This window comes from Callionymus lyra, chromosome 2 (genome assembly GCF_982586985.1).
Source record: "Callionymus lyra chromosome 2, fCalLyr1.hap1.1, whole genome shotgun sequence".
Classification (NCBI taxonomy): Eukaryota; Metazoa; Chordata; class Actinopteri; order Syngnathiformes; family Callionymidae; genus Callionymus; species Callionymus lyra.
In genome coordinates this window covers 31,659,816-31,679,019 of record NC_141819.1, presented here as the reverse complement: position 1 = coordinate 31,679,019, position 19,204 = coordinate 31,659,816, and the positions used below count along the sequence as shown (strand labels likewise).

Genomic DNA, 19,204 nt, shown 5'->3' with positions numbered 1-19,204 from the left:
CACAGGGTTTCATTTAAAAAGACCTTTCAGACTTTGGTTTAATCACAACATTAATATATACTTCAGAGAACTGAACACAAAAAAAATCAGGGCTCATTTATAGGAAGGTTTTTCAACAGATCTTCTATATCTGGTTCTTTTTTCCAACATTTTTCAAGAAATTGATGCTATGATCACGGAAGTACCCTGGTTCTTACTTTCAGATCTATTCATGGTCAGGCTCCTCCTTACATCACTGATCTGATCCAGCCTTACACCCCAGCTCGGGCTCTGAGGTCTGTGGATCAGAATCTACTTATGGTTCCACGCACACGGCTCAGGACCAGAGGAGAGAAATCTTTTCAGGCTGTTGCTCCTAAGCTTTGGAACAATCTTCCTCTCCCTCTGCGTTTGATGGATCTACTGACTCCTTTAAGAAACATCTATTTGTTCAGGCTTTTCCTTGATTTTCTGGAACTCCTGTGTTGTTCTCAGTATTATCTTGATCTTTAAAGTATATACTTTTTTGAGTATTGTTTTGATTGTTAAAGCGCTTTGTGACCCTGGTCTGGAAAAGCGCTATATAAATAAATATTACTTACTTACTTGCTTACTTACATGTCCATAACTCAGCTGCTAGGATCATCACCCGTACAAACCTACAGATCACTCTGGTCCAGGGGCGTCACTAGACCTAATACTGTACTGGGGCACACCTGGGGCACAAAGAATACAGAGAGCGCACAAGGTGCGAAGAGAAAAATATATATTCACCCTTATTTATCATAAAAAAACATAAATAGTTATTTAAGCTATTCAATCGTATCAGACTAAATAAAATTGAATTGAATTGAATTAGTCTTCTAAACCATTACTGATAAAACCAAAAAAGGAAGAGCAATGAATCTTTTTAAAATGTATATTTCAGTAAACATCTGCAAATTGAACAAGTTAAAAAAATATATAATAAAATAAAGCACCCTAACTTTCTGATATCCATCTAGGAGTTACAGTTCGAGTCAAATTAAAATCAAAATAATATATTTAACAAGTTGTTGTCGGCTAACGTTACCTACCTCATGCAGTGATTCTCTCTCTCTCTCTCTCGATGCTAATACGATGCTAATATAATATGCTATAGTGTCGAATAAAAGGACATGTGGCAAGAAAATGTTACATGAAGGTGTGGTGCGGTTACTGCAAAAATAACACACACACCAGGAATCCATATGCAAGAACAAAAGGAGAGCATGATGGCGTCGGAAAAGTTGTGTAAGAAGAGGACAAATACGAGGACGACAAAGATCACCTCTTCAAGTCCGACTACAAGAAGGAAAGACCAGAGAACAACTTTAAAATGAAATCTTCCAACGGTTGAGAAAACTGTCGATCAATGTAAAGGTTGTCATGATCTATTAAACGATCAAAACACGGAGTCGCATCCGTCGCTCCAACACGACGTCACGTGTGTCCCGGGTCTTATACTTAGCTTCGTGGAGAAAGATGAACAATCCAGAGTGTGTGTCGTTTATTCGCTGCTTCAAGTCAAAGTAGTCAAGTCAAAACACAAGCTTTACGATCGATCGGCCACACTTTCTCCTGGCGACTGTACAGGTCAATAGCCCCGGGAGAAAAGGTCCAGAGCTGTAGAAACATCGCTATATTTAAGGCAAATTTCCCATCCGGGAGTTCGTCTCTTTCCGGCCAAATGGTCCTTTCAAGTTCCCTGTGTCCCGATCCCCCATTGAGAGACATCCTAATTTGTTTTCTTGTAATCTAATCATTCAAATGTTCTCGGGTGGGGGTTTCGGTCTTTTATCCCCCCTTTCCCGGGTGTGTCTTGCTTTGTTCTTTGATCTAGACTTTAAGGTGTGATTTGCAGATAAACTGATGTTTTAAATTACCGGTGTCGTATCTCTAATTCTGATCCAAGCTTGCCTCGAACCAGTGTAAATCAGTCTGAGTGGAATGTTGATTGTGAATGTGTAGTCACTTACCCGCTCTTAGATCGAGCAAGTAATTTATACTTTATTTTGATTATCTTTTAGCATTAATTTAAGTATGGCGTATAGTACATAATAATTTTAATTTAACAACTACAAGGGTGGCATGAGATTTTATGTCACTGTAACTATGAAGATGTGGTGAAAGGTATGGATATCAAAGGAAGTGCCGTGAAGCCTACGCAGTTGTGTGAAATATGTACATAAGGAAAATTTGTGCAAAGAAGAAATGGGGAGCCAGATATGCACAATCTTTCACAGATGACTATTCAGGTTTCTAAAATCTAAGAGTGATGCAGTACATACCACAGCAAAGTTCCTGGCAGATATATCACCTTATGCGGAAGTCAAATGCATTCGTTCAGTTAACGGAACAGAGTTTACAAGCAAAGACTTCAAGACAATGTTAACGAAAAACAAAATAAGGCATGAGACATCTGCACCATACTCACCCCATCAGAACGGCACAGCTGAGAGAGGCTGGCGCACATTGTATGAAATGGGGAGATGTTTAGTGCTACAAAGCAAGTTACCAGATAAGATGTGGAACTATGCTTTACAAACAGCAGCATACATAAGAAACAGGTGCTATAACAGACGAAACTCATATGAATTATTTTCAGGAAGAGAACCAAACGTGTCGAAACTACAAAAGTTTGGGTCAAATTGTTTTGCTTATAAGCAAGCCTAAAGATGTGAGCAAGGTGTTTTTCTTGGCTACGAGAAAAACAGCCCAGCCTATCTAGTTTACTTTCCAGATGATGAAAGAGTACAGAAGTACAGGTTGGTTAAATTCAACGATGACAAAAGAACCCTAGAAAAAGAAACACATGTCTCACAACATCTGAATCAAAAACTGACTATTCTGATGGATATATTTATCCAAAGATCAGTGATAATGACAAAAATGAAGAGAATGGTGATCACAAGGTCAAGAGTGATGTTTTTGAACAGCCTGATCTAATGCAAGATATGTATCAAAGGGTTATAGTCAAAGAGAAGGAACTCATAATATTGTGGGTTGATGATTTGATCCTCGCTGCAAACAATGAAAAGGTTTCAAAAAAATTAAAAATTTGGGGAGATTAAAACATTTTCTTGGAATTGATTTGAACAAACGAAATATGAAGTAAAAGTGTCACAGAAAAGATACGTGAACAAAATGCTAGAAAGATTTGAAATGCAAAATTGCAAACCAAGAGGAACCCCATGTGCGTCTAAACTTGATTCTTCAGAAGATGCAGACAAGATGAGTGAACCCAGAAAATTCAGAGAAGCTGTTGGAAGTTTGATATACTTAGCCACATGCACGAGACCAGATATCAGTTTTGTTTTCAAAACTGTGGTGAAAATTTGGGCCTGAAAATGTACTGCGATGAAGATTGGACATCAGATTCCAATGACAGACGAAGCACACGGGATATTGTGCAATCCTGAGTCAAGGAAGTTCCATAATATCCTGGAAAACAACCAACAGTGGCATTGTCTACTTGCGAAGCGGAATACATATCCTTAGCATCAGCCATACTGGAGTGTATTTGAATTGACAAATATAAATATGCAAGAACTAAAGTGTACGAAGACAATCAAAGTACAATATCACTTGCTAGAAATCCAGTGTGTCGACAAAGGTGGAAACATATTGACATTAACTACCATTTTATTCGGGAAAATGTCAACAAATGAGAGATGGAGTAGGAAACCACCCACTACGTTAAAGTTAAAAACATTTTCATAAATATTGGGCACATGATCGGGAAGGTTGTAAATGATGTATGTAAATGCTGTATTTGAGTGTTTTTTTCTTTTTCCCTGTAAATGACAGTTGGAGATAAGGTAAAGACGTCAGTTTGAAGAACGCACATGAAACATTGAACCGAAGAATTTGCCTCTCAATAAAGTTTCTGATTATTGAAGACAAAAAGCTGAGCCTCACTTTATTCCTTTAACACGCAAGGATTCTGCTGCAAGGATAAACCTTAACACTATGTAGACTTAAGACTCTGAAGAGATTTTTTTTTATTGGTGAAATTTTTACTGGGGCATTGCAGTTTAATAGTGGGGCATGTGCCCCAGTGAAATCTGTCTGGCGACGTGGCTGCTCCGGGCCTCATCCAACTCAGAATCCTTGTGAATGTATTTGTAGGTGCGTGTTCAGGTTTAGAGTAGAATTATTAATTACTTTGCTGTATTTGGTAATTAATCACCATGTTATTTTTTTTGTTTTAAGGATTTTAATTTGTTCCAATGTGTTTGTTAAGCGAATTGTAAAATGTTCAAACGATTCAACAGAAAACAGAATTCCTAAAACTTTTCTTAATTTGAACAACCACAAACCTTTCTCTTAAACTGCACATTTCATACATTTATTGTCTATTCGAAATAAAACAAATCAAGCTTCATGACAAGTCAAACATAAACTCCTTTATTACTTGTCTTGACTGATTATTGTACATGAGATAAAACCCAGAGAGTGAAGTTCAGCTGTGTGGATTAAAACATACATGAGACAAGATAAGACATAATTTTCATCGTACAGTCATACATTTGTTCAATAATAGGAATACACTTGGCTTTCATTCATGTGGTAAAATACACACACACTTATCATGTATATAAAATCATGATTTGTTGGCTCTCTATGAAAGTTGAAGTGAATCAAATGTGGGTGAGAGTCGGTACATGAACGTCTCAGAGGAACGTGTAACTTGACTATTTCCTCAAGAGAACTGAAGACAGAAAAATCAGGACTAATCTGTGAGAAGCTTTTCCAGGAAATCTTTGATTTCAGTGCTATTTCGGGTTTTTCGATTTCTTGCCCACGTCTTCAAGAACTTGATGCTGTGGTCACGGAAGAACGATCGTGGTTTCATTTCAGCTGCTTTCATGTGGTATTCCACTGATCTTCTGTCATTTCCAAGATCATAGTGGAGAAATCTTGCATAATGGTTGAAAAGCATTTGTGTGTTATCATCATCAAGATCTCTTGCTAGAAGTTCCTGGTACATTTCATCTCCTACCTCCAGATCTCTACATCCTTGTATGGCTGCAAGATTAATTTCCTTTATCAGGCAAGTGTCAGGGTACAAAGCAATCACTTCCTGGTGAAGGTTTATGGCCCTGTTCATTATTTCTGGTGATACATTGCTCCTCTTATCCCAGTAGGTGACCCTCCATAAGTAGCAGAGTGCAGCACACCTTTTCAGGAAGCGTTCATCTGGATGTTCTTCCAGGGCTTTTTCTGCCAGCTTAACTGCCTCTTCAATGGTGAGGAATTGTTTGTAACATCTTATCATTGGTTTCAGACCACTGTAACTACTGACAGGGTTTCTTAGAACCAGCTCAGCCATCTCTCGAGCTTTGTCTCTGTCAACATCTATACCTTCTTTTCGTCTATGTTCAAAGTGTTTGATTGCAATGTACACGTTCTCTGGATCCTCTTCTCTGGCACGTTCTAATCTCTGCCTGACGTCATCTGTCAGGGGAAGCTCATGCTTCTGAGCTCTGACTAATGCTAAGACGAGGGAGGTCTTCCACTCCACCCGCTCTGGTTCTTTCTCAATGGCAGCCAGAAAAAGTTCTTCAACCTTCTTCAGATGGTCGTCGACCAATGTCATCAGTGTCCAGGCCTTCTCAGCAGTCACCTCTGCGTGCAGGTCATCCTGGCTCACATTTGGGTGTTGACTCACTTCAACCTTTGATAGGTATCTCTCACTTTCTGACTGGTGTCCCATGAGATGGTGCAACCAAGCCAGGTTCCCGTAGTTCACCATCATCCAAGGACCCTCTTCAGTGTGTCTGCGGTTGAACTCCTCTGTGGCCAGGTTAAGAAACCTCAAGGCCTCTTCATCTGAGCCCAGACGGTGATGAAGGTAACCCAGGAGGTTGTAGATGTGAGGCAGCCAACAGTTCCCTTCATCTGTGCCGATGTCCTCCAGATCATCCCTGACAACCCATGGTTTGATCTCCTGGGCGAGTTCCTTCCATGTGAAGTGACACTGCAGGGTCTTCAGTCTGGCCTCCATGTTTGTCTGACTCTCACTGTTGGAGACAAGTCCACACTTTAGTACCACAGTGTTGTGTGTCCGTGTGTATTTGCAATCATGAAACTGTGCAATCAGCTATATTTATTTTTTATATAAATATTTATTTAATATATAAAGAAATATGGTGATTGTCTCTCTGTGGGTGAAATGTTGCAAATGTTGGTCTATGTTTGAAAGCTGTGTGTGCCGCTCACAGTATTCAGTATATTTATGTCTGTGTGTTTTTGGGTGTGTTTAAAGTGGCATCAGTGCGTTCTAGTGTGTGTGTACACTGGTTTATTGAAGAGTCCTTGGTTGTGTGTCAGATCTTAAACTTTTTTTTAATAACGGCGCATACTTTGTTTGTCGGCATATTAGAAATTTTGCCTGTGCGTGTGAAATAAAAAGTGGTCCAACATTATCGCTCTTTCTATTTCAATGAAAAATAATGATTATGGTATTATATTTAAAAAGAGTTATTCCATAAATTCAAATCAACTCACCTCATATTTTTGGATGCTTGAGTTTTCGTCTCTTCTCTTAGTCTGTGTTGTCTTCGAGCAGTGACAGGTAACCAACCAGAGACTTTATATACAGACAGATCAGAGTCGAGTTTGGGCACATTCTTGACACACTTTAATTTCTCCCTGGTATGCTTAGGAAACACGTCAATTAAAACAGGTTTCTAGACTATTAGAGAAGAAATGGCGTTCATTAAAACATAATGAATTCTACCAGGACTGGCAGGATAGGTTAAAAATATACAAGGCATCTCTTCGGAAAGCCAGAGCTAGCTATTACTCATCACTTATAGAAGCAAATAAGAATAACCCAAGTTCTTATTCAGCACTGTTGCCAGGCTGACACAGAGCCATCAGTCCATTGAGCAGTCCATCCCTCCTCATCTCAGTAGCAGTGACTTTATGAACTTTTTTAATGAAAAGATTGTAACTATCAGAGGAAAGATTGTAGACCTGCTAGATTCTTCTAATTCTTCTAATACAACCGGTGCAGCTTCACTGGACACAGACACTATAACTGATCTATATTTTGACTCATTTTTACCAGTGATCAGGGCTATGTTTCAGTTCTTGTTCTTCTAGATCTCAGTGCTGCATTTGACACTGTCGACCACCAAATCCTTCTACAGAGGCTAGAAAACCATATAGGCATTCGTGGAACCGCTCTTAACTGGTTTAAATCTTACCTGTCGGATATAACGCACTATGTACATGTCAACCCCCTCTCATCAACACACACTAAGGTCAGCTATAGTGTCCCACAAGGTTCTGTTCTTGGTCCAATCCTATTCACAATCTATATGCTCCGACTAGGGGACTTGATCAGAAGACACTCTATAAACTTTCACTGTTATGCTGATGACACCCAACTCTACTTGTCAATGAAGCCAGATGTAAAACCCAGAGAGTATATCAAGTCCTGGATGACCAAAAACGTCCTCCTACTGAACTCGTAAAAAACTGAGGTTTTACTAGTTGGTCCGCAACATCTCAGACAATCATTAACTAATAATCTAGCTTTACATAATGGACTTGCTCCTGCTACTAGCACCACTGTAAAGAATCTGGGTGTCGGCTTTGACAAGGACTTATCATTTAACTCACACATAAAACAAATCTCACGGACTGCCTACTTCCACCTTCCTAACATTTAAAAAATCAGGCACTTCCTTTCTTTAGATGCTATTGAGAAACTCATCCATGCTTTTGTTCCCTCCAGGCTGGACTAATGTAACTCTCTTCTGTCAGGATGTTCTAAAAAGTCTCTCAGAACTCTTCAGCTCATTCAGAACTCTGCAGCTCGTGTCCTGACGAAGACTAAGAGGCGCAAACACATTTCCCCTGTAATGTCTTCTTTACATTGGCTTCCTGTAGAATTTAGAATACAATTTAAAATCCTTCTCTTATCCTATAAAGCCTTACATGGTCTAGCACCAACATACATTAAAGATCTAATCCAAACTTATCAACCCTCTAGGACCTTACGATCCTTAAACTCAGATCTATTAGTTATACCACAAATCTCTAAATGTAGATTTGGAGCCAGGGCCTTCAGTTTTCAAGCCCCTCTGCTGTTGAATCAACTACCAGGTTCAGTCCGGAGGGCAGACACCCTCTCTCTGTTTAAAAACAATCTTAAAACCTTACTTTTCGATAAAGCCTATAATTAACCTAACTGTTTATCTTAGCTGCTTTAGGCTGAGAATGCTGGAGGAGTTTTATACACCGAGCTCTGTATATCCTTCTTTTCTGCATAACATTCATCAACTGTGTAGTTTAAACCCACACTTTTTATTTCTCTCCCGTAGCCCCAGGGCTCCACCTCCAGAGCTGCTGCTGATCCAGGATCTTCACCACGTCATCAGATCCCGAGTTCTCTCCAGCACCTCCATGGACTCTCCCATACTCTCCTCTTTTTTTCTCACTATATCCTCCCTCACTCTTCTCCTTATCCATCTGTCTTCCCCCCCATCCTTCCTCCCAGCCGGTCAAAGCAGGAGGCTGTCAACAATGAGTCAGGTTCTGCTTGAGGTTTCTGCCTTCTAAAAGGAAGTTTTCCCTCGCCATAGCTCACTGCACAGTGTTTCGCTTATTGCTCATTGTTGAATTGCTGGATGTGTTTTTTCTTAATCAACTATAGTCTTACTTCAACTGTGAAGTGTCTTGAGATAACTTTGTTATGATAAGACACTTTAAATAAAATTAAATTGAATTCTTATGGTTCCCTTTGTTTCAGGTGACATTTCGCAGAAATAAAACCGAAAGCGATGACTTTTCCAGTCACACCCAAGTTTGTAGGTGTGTCGGTGTATGTGTGTTCATTTATTTGTGTGGATGTTCTTTTGGTTGTGCAACTATAAAATGAGTTCCAGTAAAGTGAAACCAATGAAGAGTTCAACTTCACTATAATTGAAACACAAATTCTATTCTTTTATTCTATTGTTTCTTCAACAAAAAATAAACAAACCCCGGACCAAACTCTAAAAAAGGCTACTCACTTGTAAGGACAATAACAAACAAATGAACCCAACACTTACCAATCCCCCATAAAGAGTTTGCTCACGACTAACAATACCTGCACCCCATCCTAACACAATACCACAACGTCCAGACTACCCATGAGGAAGGACATCAGACACTCACCTCTTGTAGTTGTGACAGGAAATGTGGCTAGGGCTTCAAACTCTGAGAAAGACAATATATCTAACAGGACCAATGATTGTGCTGCTTCCCTATCCCTGAGTATGTGTGCTGGACATCGGTCCACAGAGTCATCACTGAGAGAAACAAACACATCAAGTCAAGAATGGACTGTAACTTGGGTCTACAAAATCACACAATTCACCTGAAGAAAGTAACAGCTTGGGACCAGACCGTGTTTGCACTAGACGTGTTTGCGTCATCTTGTTCTTTATGATTTCTAAACTTTTGCCTGTATGCTTCTGTGTGTGTGTGTGTGTGTGCGTAAAATCTTCTATGTTAGTTTCAGTAAAATGAAACTCATATTCACATTTATTGAAACAGAAACTGAAGGTGTGTGTGTTTGTGCATATGTTTAAAACTACCAAATCCTCCTTCTGTTTTCATTCATGTGTTTGTAAATAGTGGGTCTGTAGAGTGTGTGTGTGTGTGTCTGCTTACCTGTGTGTGCGTGAGTGTGTTTGTGTGTGTAAATATGATTTTTGTGTGTTCACGGGTGTGTTTTATGTGGATTTTGTATATGTTTCTGCTAGTGTTTATGCGCTGTAGTGTATTTGTGTGTGCATGTCTGTTTGTGAATCCCAGTGTCTGGTGTTGTTTGTGTGTGTTTTTCATGTGTGTTTATCCTTGACTGCGTGTGTGCGAGTGTGTGTTTCTGTATGTAAGTGTTTATGCGGAGGAGTGTTTGGGTTTGTGATTTTGTAGGTGTGTCAGTGTATTTGTGTTTATTTATGTGTGTGTATTTTCTTTTGGTTGTGCAACTATAAAAAGACTTCCAGTAAAGTGAAACCAATGAAGAGTTCAACGTCACTGTAATTGAAACACAAATTCCTCTATTGTTTCTGATCAAGGTTTATTCCTGGTTTCTCTTGTCATTCAGCTGTTTATCGAGTATGAATCTATGACTATTTATCGAAGCCGTGAATGAGAGTCAAAGAAACTTTTAGGTTGTCTTGTAGCTGACAAATCTATTTTAAATGTATTGAGGTCATGACGTGGAGAATGGGAAAGCGGAAATGTGCAAGTAATGTTTGCATTGTTTTTAATACACTTTATTTTTAGAAGCTATTAGTGGTAGAACATTTTGAAATTGTTTGGACATGGAAACAGCATAAAAGCTCTTTGTCAATGAACCTTTATTATTGTCGACGGTTCATTAGTGTCAGCAGCCTCTTCGGTGATAGAATAAAAGGCAGGCTTGGTTTTAAAAATTGCTTCAACAATTTCCTCTCAATCCACATCTGCATCCATCCTTTGCTTTGTTTTTCAATTATGAGCTTTTATTATGTTCAGGAAACTTCTAAACAGAGAAAAGATGCTTCCATCATCCAGCTTTTCCGGTGCGACTGCTCCTCCAGAAGGGTTCGTCTGAGGTCAGTTCCTGAGAAATGATGTCACGGATGCTCACGTCAAAGTCGTAAACACAACAATAGGAGGACGCTTTCATTGTTGATTCTCTTTTTAACCCATTGACTGCTCAATCGGTCAGAGTTTGGTTGCAGTTCATTGGCTCCGACTGGCTGATTGACAGGGGGCTACGCCTGGCTGTGATTGGCCGCCACAACCTCCTGATGCGTCTCCACCAGTTGTCGTTGATCAGCTGATTGCGACGTCACCCAATCAATGTTATCAATCAGCCCGGGGGGGATGTGTGGGGGTGGTGGTTAAATTCTCCTGTTACGCTCATTAAAGGCCCATTTGTTCGTTGTTTCTCCCTCATTTGATTTTGATTACTGGCGTAGGCTGTCCATGTTTGTTTCAAGGAAAATGGATTATTGGAAAAATATAATTATCTTGAATCCCGGATAAACATGCCTCGTGAATCTCAGGCCTATTTGTGTCTTTATTTTCAGCTTTTTCTTGCAATGTATTAATTATACTGTGTTTGCTGAATTGAAAACTTGCAACAATATGAAACATTTTTTTAAATTAACATTTCCACCTCAACAGAGCTCAGTAATTTGATGAGGCCAAGTGACCAAAAGGGGGCACTGTTGCCATTATTGTAAGACGCAACTCGTGCTCACATGCATCGTGTGTGTTGGCAGCCATGATGGTTTTTAAGATCATGAGGACTAAGGTAAGAAAGTAGGTCTAATTTGATTTCTACACATCGTGGCAAATGACTATATAAAGCCAAACCTTGACTCTTACTCCAATACCACAGTCGTCTCCACCTGTTTCACCCTGCCTGCACCGTCTTCTTCGCTTCTTTTCATGTGTCCATCACTCCAAATAGATTCACCCCAAATACTCAAACTGACTTTTTTGCTCTTCCCACATATACTTCTCAGTGAAGCTGAGAAGTGAACTCATAAATACAAATATACACTATTTAAAACGTGATAGCGACAATAAAAACAAAAACAAATGAAAGGATAAACATCACATCACGTAGTTTAACATAAAAATAAGACATATACATAACATATATAACATAAATAAAAATATGTTAAGGTTGCTTTGCATGTATAATCATTGTAATAATTCATTATCTTTCAAACATATATTTATTATATTATATATATTATACAGTGTTATATTTTGGTCGAATAAAACAACATGACACAATTGAATACGTGTACAACATAATAAACGAATATATTCGATGGTAATGAAATTAGAAGTAAAATGAAAACAATAATCTGACACTAACATACAATCATGAATGGATGTGTGTGTGCACGTGTGTCATGAGGTATTTTAGGGGAGATTTAGGGGGGGAAATATTGGTCAATATGATCTTAATAACTGCAAAGCATCTTTTAATTGACACAAAGGTGCACACGCATGCCCAGCATGCACAAAACCCCTGCAGTCACGAGATAACGCTTTAAATAAGACCAACAATGAATGATGGACAGGCTGCCTATAAAACAGAGTCTGACTCACACAACAGGTGGCGCTACATAGCAGATTGTTGTAGTGAGTTTGTTGTTTGACTCTTGAAAAAAAAAATCGTATTGATTTCTTGGATTTGAAACCGACGAGCTCCACCACGAGCTGATCTTCATCATTTCTGGTGATGAGCATCAGCGTGCGCGCGATCACGCGTCCATCGGTGACGAGGATCGATAGTGCATCACGTGACAGCATATTCGTGCCCAAACTCTGTCGAGGAAATATAAAAATCGCGCTTATTCAAACCACAGACAGTGGCAATGATTCAATAAAAAAAATAATGAATAAGTTGTAAGTTCACGTTGCGAAAGTGGCAATATTATAAGAAGCAGGTGTGACGGCCTGACACCAGGTGGCGCCATTCCAGCGCTATTTTATTGAAAAGCAGGCACAAGACGAACTACGTTTTCTGAAATGTTGATCAGTTATTGCTGCAGGGCAGCTGGTGGCGCTGTGGTGAGGTTCATACAGCAGCCAGAGTTGGTGGGCGAGACAGCATTCCTACATAAAAATTGAAAAATAAAATAATACTTTATTAATCTCAAGGACAAATTTGTTGACAGTCGTCAATCAACATTGCAACATGAGCAGCATTGATATTCATTTCTTACAGTAATAAGTATGTTGTTGCCCCTCATTCAATTCAAAAAGAAACCCTCAGAAGGAACGAAAATACAAGCAGCAACCTTGAAGACACCTCAACTTTTATTCCAGACCTCAGGACAGCAGATGAAGGTCTGAGGATCACACAGGGAGATGTCTACCACCCAAGTTCTGCTCAAGTCTGTGTCAGACAAAAAACATGTCAGAATTTATTTCAAATTATTTAAACCACTTATTTGAAATACATGTATGAATTCCATGTGAAGTATTAACATTAAAATATCTTAAATATTAAATATTAAACAATTCCCCGAAGGAGATCTCCAGAGGGATTAATACTTTTTTTAATTTTTTTTTATTAAATGTATCCCCTTGAGAAATAATCTCCCATAAAGTAAAACCCATAAACATTTTAATTTCTTTCATAAATATGATTTATGTTATTCCCACGTTTACATACAACCATGTAACTCTTCAAAGTTACTTAAGTAACATCATGAGCAGCAGATAAAATCCTTTCAGTATAGTTATAAGCCTGTAAGTCTCCTAATAAACCTGCAGTTTCTCACATCAAATTCTGGACTTTTTTCACCGACACAAAACAATGGGAGTTGAGATAACATTGATAACACAGAGTGTATTATGTTAATAAATAAAAAGTGTATTCTGAATATTATCGGATGGTTATGGAGCAGGGGCCCCCATCCTTTTTTTGCACTGCGGACCATTTTAATTTGGGCATTATATTCATGGGCCGATCTTTATGCATGATTTCCCCACTATTTATCAGGTTTATTGTTTGAGTAAACTTGATTAAACCTTTTGACATGTCAAGAGTCACAGCCTAATGTTACTTCGGGGAAAATACCATCTGAAACAAAACACCTTTTTTCTGAGCGGCCGGTAACAATTGCTTCACAGACCAGTACCGGTCTGCTCTTTGAAAAATAACACTTTGAGCACACGGAAAAAAAATCCATATTTTATGCTTATTTCCTACATTACAAGTTGCTTTTTCTTGGGCAAGGTTTTCAAGCTCGCTGCCTGCGACCCATGAGATGTTACTCTATGGACCTCCATTATATTATAAATATAATTAGACACTCTTTGAAACACTATTGATGTGACAGTTGTCTTTATGTGGGTTAGTGAGCGTGTCTCCTATTGGATAATCCATGGAGAGAGTATCCATCCCACCTCACAGGTGTGGCGTTTCAAGTTGCCGGCTGCATGATCATTGCACAGGTGTACTGCAGGCTGGCCTAGAAAAAAAGCTTTGATCACGCAACACAATTCCATAGATAATGACGGGAAGTGGGATGTGCAGGGATTTCCACCAGAGTTGTTACCTGTGAACCTAACGTTCATTGCTTTGCCATAAGCTGTCTCGAAATGTGTCAATATTCAGTCGGACTCACAACCACAGACCACATGGGCAAATGCTGGCATTTTGGCGAGGTGTTCTCACCAATGGCAGACAGCGTGTGTGGCGTTGTGTGTGTGAGGTTGTGGATCATGGTGGTGGTGGGTTTATGGTATGGACATGTGAATATTTAGGACAATGAGCAATGTATTTTTTTTTGTTCATGAAAAATGTCTTAGATGTTTGAGTTAATATCATTCAAAAACATACAAAGAGAATTTATATTTTGTTAATGTAACTGGGGAAGGGAGGCAACTTGTGACACTTGTGTGGAGTTCGTATGTTCTCCCCCGTGTTGCGTGGGTTTACTCTAGGCACTCCGGTTTCCTCCCACAATCCAAAAACATACAAAGGTTGATTGGGGACTTGGGGGGGAGGGTTGTCTGTAGGTATGAGTGTGTGTGTGTGAATGGTTGTCTTTGTGTGGCCTGTGACAGACTGGCGTCCTTTCCAGGGTGTCCCCTGTGCCACGCCCAAAGAAACTGATTGGCTGCAACCTCCATAAGGAAATAAGCAGTAGAACATGGATGGATGGTAACTGGAGATTTGTGTCAACCAATGTCAAGGTTATCATAAACTCACAATTTTCTGCCCTTTTTCACCAGCATCATACCTTTCCGCTTCAAAATAGACCTATTACGCCCAGTGTTAGTATTTTAATGTGATCTTTTTATTCACTGAAGATGTGTACATCAGCTACAGACAAGGAGGATAAAGACTGAAAAGAAACAGATAGTTTTTTTTGTATAACCTCTAACATGCTATTGTTCAAGGCTTTTGTCAAAAAGTTATATTTTGTCTTTTCCAGAAGAGTTATAAGTTATTGTGTAAGATTTATTTTTCAACTCATTTATTTTACAGAAACATCCTCCTATAGTTTTTTTTCTTAAAGATATTTAAAAATATATATATATATTTGTCACAATTACAAAAGGATATCATCATTGGTTATGGCACAATAGTTCTTGTACCTCTATTGTACTCATCAGTGTGTGTCTGCTTGTACAAACATCTCTTTTCATTGAAATATTTACATTTGAAGATATGGCCAAGCCCTGCCCACCGAAAGTAGGTTAGTCACTGCGCGTCTTCAATCCCATAAGACTATACCCCCAAGGGACTTGTTTCATAAACAAAGTGGGGCAGGATTACAGGGGAGTAAAGCCCAGTATTGCGTTATAATGGACTGTGCTCTTGTAACCTCTCTTTCGATGTGATTTAAGACGGGGGAGAACCTTAATTGAAATAATTCTGAATCTCCTGATGATGAGAGACTTACTGTATTTTGGAGAGGAAGACTTAAACATTAGAAACATGTGAGCGAGTCAGGAGAGTTGGGTTTTCCCATTATTTGCTCTTTAAATAAGGCCACAGCATTCGCGATTCGTCTTTTAGTCCTTGCCCATTCAAGATATTAATAAAAGTGAAAATGCCAAAAGAGAAACCAAGATTTTCAAGACTTCCATAACTCAAGTGACTCCCTCAGCATGGTTAGAGACCTGGATGACCTTACAACTGCAGAAATCTGCGGATAATATGCCTGCGACCTTGTTACACAGGAGCTATAAACCAAGAAAAGAAACCAAATCTGAGGTCAGCTGAGGTTTTGATGTAAGATCTCAATCGTTGGACCAAAGAAACATAGTCCGACAAGAGAACTGTGTTCACTTCTAACACTCACCAAACTTTGGCTTACTTGACCAAGAAGATGTGTTTCAGCAAACCCAGACAAGCGTGCAGACAACGATCCGGTCTGAGAATATCTCAAAAGTTGAAAGAGACAAAACACAGAAGAAATGCCAGGTCTAAGCCGGGGAGTTTCTGGAGTGTTTCTTTCTCGCTGCTTGTTTTTCCTTGCACAGTCTCAACACTTTCTCTGCTTCTGGGATGGAAATCACACAATGGGCGATACTGAGAGCTTTATTTTTCTCACAGAGCGCCCCCCTCTGGTGTTTGTTATTGCACAACAGAAAGATATTCTGGACTGGCAGGGGGCTTTGCTGTGCCTGCAGATTCTAAAGTGAAATAATTGAAAATCCTGTGGGGTTGAGGAGGCCATCGCAGGGGCTCTAGAAGGGTGAGAGTCCCAAAGTCACCATATTTAGATGTTTGCCAATAAATTGAAAATAAAAAAAAACAATTTAAATTAATTGAATACGTGTTTTAAGTGGCTTACAACACTCGCCCCACTTACTCTGAGGCTGGGGCCCAAGAAGAACTTCACTGTTGGATGTTTCATTCACCCACACCTACGACTTTATCTCCGCCGCCTAGAAAATATCTTCGACCCCCCAAAATCAAACAATAACTGATGCTTTTTGTGATTTTTTTGTGATGGGTCGTAGAACAGTAGTTTGAAAAATAGTCCACAACCTCCAGAAGAGATGTGAAGCGGTCATTGTCAATTTTAAATTTGGATATTTGTTAGCATCAATAACCTGTGATATATAACAATGCCATATAGGTGTCACGGCTAAAATATGATGATTTATTTATCGTTTTCTCTTTCTCTTTTCCAGAAGAGATCTAAGGAAATTAATGATTGTTATTCATGGAACATGTTGATTTATCGCATCTTAAACTTGTCATTTTACTTGTTCTAAAACCTTTTAACAATGAGAAAATTTAAATTTGTTTCAAACAATATGTGTACATATTTTTTGTAAAAAATATAAATAAATTACAAACATGCAACATCATTAAATCAGTAGAGGAGATGAGCCTGACAATAAAGGATTAAGAGAGAGCGATGATGATTTAAACGATAGCTTGACTGCAGTACAACGTCACTTCTGTTAAAATGTCGTTAAAAGTTACGGTGACTTGATCACACACTGTTATGAAAGATAGTTAGAGAAACCGAGACCAGCCTTGTGTTGCTTCTGACTGGTTATTATTGTGTGGTGCCTTCCATGAATGAGTAGTTTACGTACACACAAAGTTTATTAGCATGAAAAAAATAAGCGTGAGTAAAGTCCACTCAAAGCGAAACACTTGGCAGCCCTGTTCTTCTACCTTAATCTAATTTGGTAATCTGTAATCCTATCCTCTTCATATCCCTGATAAACATATCTATGAAAATGTATGGTTCTCTTTTCTCTTTCACAGTGCCTCTCTAACTGGTTTCTGCAAACTTTACTCAAGTAAACAAAGAATTTCAACCTTTAAAGAGCTTGTTCATGGTTTTTGTTCCCAACTCCTGTTTGAGTTTTATGTAAAGTGTCAAATCCAAGATCATTTCCTTGGATAAGATAATAATCAGGTACTAGCAATCTCATGTCTTTCTTCTTCATAAACAAGGGACATGATAGGTACACTAGTAGCAGTTCTAAAGTCAATACTTCATGGAAAACACCCAGAAGCTTCTTTCAATAAAATTACAAAAGTACATTTTTTAAAGCTAGATGCTAGCCGGCAAATGCTATTCCAATTTTTAGAAATGGTAATACTTTTCTTTAACCAGGTTTTTCTGTCCTGTCATAGTGGCACAACTGCACTGATGTTTTATCTACTTCGACATTTGGTTGGTTGATTTTATTCACCTTGAATAGTAAAATACGTGCCAAGACCCGCTTCTATTTTGGTTTTATTTTGTATTCCATTTTCATTATACTTCCGGTTTGTCCCCGTCATGTTTTCTAAACACACACCTGGTAAAAATCAAGCAAATCAAGACATTGCTGGGTTTCAAATCGCGCACTTCTCTAATTCAAATTTGGACAGGGTAGTACTGTCTCAAATCAAAAACTGCAGCTACACACTTACCGGAAACGACTTGACACCTTCTTCTTCTACTACTTTTAAACGCTGATTGCAACCAGCTGTTGGAACCATATCACCGACACTTCGCGGTGATTTCTGCCAGTTGAAACAAGTTAAGTTGTGTTTCATTTTGTTATTACAGTTGTTGTGTTGTTTTGTGATAGTGTTTTCTATATAGGTATCTGCTCCGAAGACATGTCGTCAGTGACGTAGCTCCTGTTTAGCGTCATCTGCGTCACTAAGATGGCGGCTGTTATGGTGGAAAGTGTCCATCGATCCACACTCAATTTCCTGGCCACCTGAGTGCACCAATTGAGTGCTCATTGCGCACTACATTTTCGCACACTGCTCATCGTGACGCACAGGTGCACTCGAAAAGTGTAAGTGCAGAAGTGTGCGATTTGGGACCCACCCTCTATTCTTTATTGTTGTATTACTATGTATTACTGTTCTCTCACTTCCATGAGCTTGCTCAGCAGCCTTGCGTATATTTTCCATCTATGTTCTCATTGTTGCCTTGTGTGTTTCGGGTCTTAAAGGGCAACTAACATGAAAACCCAACTCTCAAGTCTTCCTCTCCAAGATGCAGAAAGTTCCTCATCATGGCGATGTTTAAAAATTGTTCCGGTCTGAAACTGGTCTCCAAAGTGGGGAAGTTTAGGGTTGGCTCTGGCCCCAACTTCACATAATGACTGCTACTGTAAGATTGATGGCGAAGAGTTTGTACATCAACCTCAAATGCATTGTCCACATGTACATCATGCGCCAAAGCTCAAAGGACAAGGTCATCCTTCCTTTGGTCTTGTGAGCCATGATCTGCTTCATGTACTGTGATTCTTGGTCTAAAAGGCGCACCTAAAATCCTCTTCTCAAATCGACGTTGTGCCATGTATATTAATTCTGGTTTTACTTACTGACCTCCAACTGATTTTGTATTGTACACAGCACTCAAATCTGTCAACTTTGATGGTAAGCTAGGAAGCTCCACCACAAGGTTCCGTACTATTACTCCACAAGGGTATGAAAAAGCACAGCTTACATTCGAGAATTGAGGCTATCAGTCACGCATCACAACCAAATGTGCCTTAAACTCCAGTCATTTTCTCGACTCTTGCAATTTTCCGAGGCACTAATGCTGTGTAAAATAAAAGAAGGCAAGAAACAATCATAACAGTACTATTCAACTGACAAAAATCTCTAAACTTAGGAAAATTTTGTAACAACATTATCTGGAGCTTGTCATCCATGTGTTTGTTTTTTCTCGCCTGGACTATTGCAACAGTTTAT

General features: G+C 39.1%; 1 protein-coding gene across 1 annotated transcript; it reads right to left on the bottom strand.

Moving 5' to 3' along the window:
- Positions 1-4,453: 4,453 nt before the first annotated feature.
- Positions 4,454-6,014, bottom strand: LOC148086552 (antiviral innate immune response effector IFIT1-like). The gene has a single exon (XM_087784698.1). It carries the CDS (start codon positions 6,005-6,007, stop codon positions 4,733-4,735), a length of 1,275 nt encoding a protein of 424 aa, XP_087640824.1. The 5' UTR covers positions 6,008-6,014; the 3' UTR covers positions 4,454-4,732.
- Positions 6,015-19,204: the final 13,190 nt, after the last annotated feature.